This window comes from Egretta garzetta, unplaced genomic scaffold (genome assembly GCF_000687185.1).
Source record: "Egretta garzetta isolate BGI_Z169 unplaced genomic scaffold, ASM68718v1 scaffold2, whole genome shotgun sequence".
Taxonomy (NCBI): domain Eukaryota; kingdom Metazoa; phylum Chordata; class Aves; order Pelecaniformes; family Ardeidae; genus Egretta; species Egretta garzetta.
This window is the reverse complement of record NW_009258894.1, coordinates 3,266,541-3,267,319: the sequence shown is the minus strand read 5'-3', so window position 1 is coordinate 3,267,319 and position 779 is coordinate 3,266,541. Positions and strand designations below refer to the sequence as shown.

The 779-nt window shown below is 51.1% G+C and overlaps 2 protein-coding genes across 4 annotated transcripts in view; one reads left to right on the top strand and one right to left on the bottom strand.

The window, feature by feature from the left end:
• The window catches only part of ZFYVE26 (zinc finger FYVE-type containing 26), a 50,881-nt gene extending 50,389 nt beyond the window's left edge, over window positions 1-492 (bottom strand). For both annotated transcript variants that reach the window (XM_009634180.2, XM_035889806.1), the window contains exon 1: window positions 427-492. The gene's annotated coding sequence lies outside the window, so the exon portion shown is untranslated. The remainder of the gene's footprint in view (window positions 1-426) is intronic.
• An 85-nt stretch (window positions 493-577) lies between these two features.
• The window catches only part of LOC104122100 (galectin-related protein A), a 6,721-nt gene continuing 6,519 nt past the window's right edge, over window positions 578-779 (top strand). Inside the window, exon 1 of one of the 2 annotated variants that reach the window (XM_035889811.1) lies at window positions 578-701. In XM_035889811.1, the coding sequence (XP_035745704.1) occupies window positions 678-701 (24 nt within the window). In that variant the 5' untranslated portion in view covers window positions 578-677. The other variant, XM_035889810.1, reaches the window with a different exon arrangement.

Below are 779 nucleotides of genomic sequence, written 5' to 3'. Positions count from 1 at the left end.
CTGTGTGTACGTGTGTTTATACACCTCTGTGCCCACGCATGTGGCGCGAGGTATACATACAGGGGTGTATACACACCTCTGTGTGTGTATAGTTACCCCTTGTATATGTGTATAACCTACATGTATCCCTTACTCTCTATATGGGGATATAAGTTTTTTATATATTTGCCCTTTTGAGAGAGGACAGAAATGGTATCGAAAAAAATAAATAGTGCGTTATTTCTATGTATTACATATACAAATACAAAATGCTACATGCATACACACATCATTTAAAATATTTCCATAACAAGGTGTAGGTAAGCTGTAAGCTACAGACGTAGGCTTGCCAGGCGCTGCTGTGCGGGGCAGTGGGGGCCTGCCCACCCTTGCCGTCCCCCTGCCCACCCTTGCTGTCCCTCTGCCCACCCTTGCCGTCCCCCTGCCCTCTCACCGGCACTGGCCATGTAACTGGTGAGCTTCTCCGGTGGGATGAGGCGCGGAGGCCCGTGACTCAGCTGCTCAGCTGGGTGGTGTCCAGCTGGTGTTTGGCAAAGATAAGTCGTCCCCCCCCTGCCCCACCCCACCAGCATCCTCCCTTTATTCCGGACTTTTTGGTTGGTTTTGTCCCAGCACACAAAACAAAAACTCCTTCGGGGACTGCTGCAGCAGAGGCAAGTGTAAAAGGCAGCGCAGTGATGACAGAGGAGAGGTGTCCCAAAGTAAGTGACCGAGTGAGTCCCCAGGGCTCCTGAATGGAAAATATGGGGAGGGGGCTATGTCCATGTGCACATGCTGGG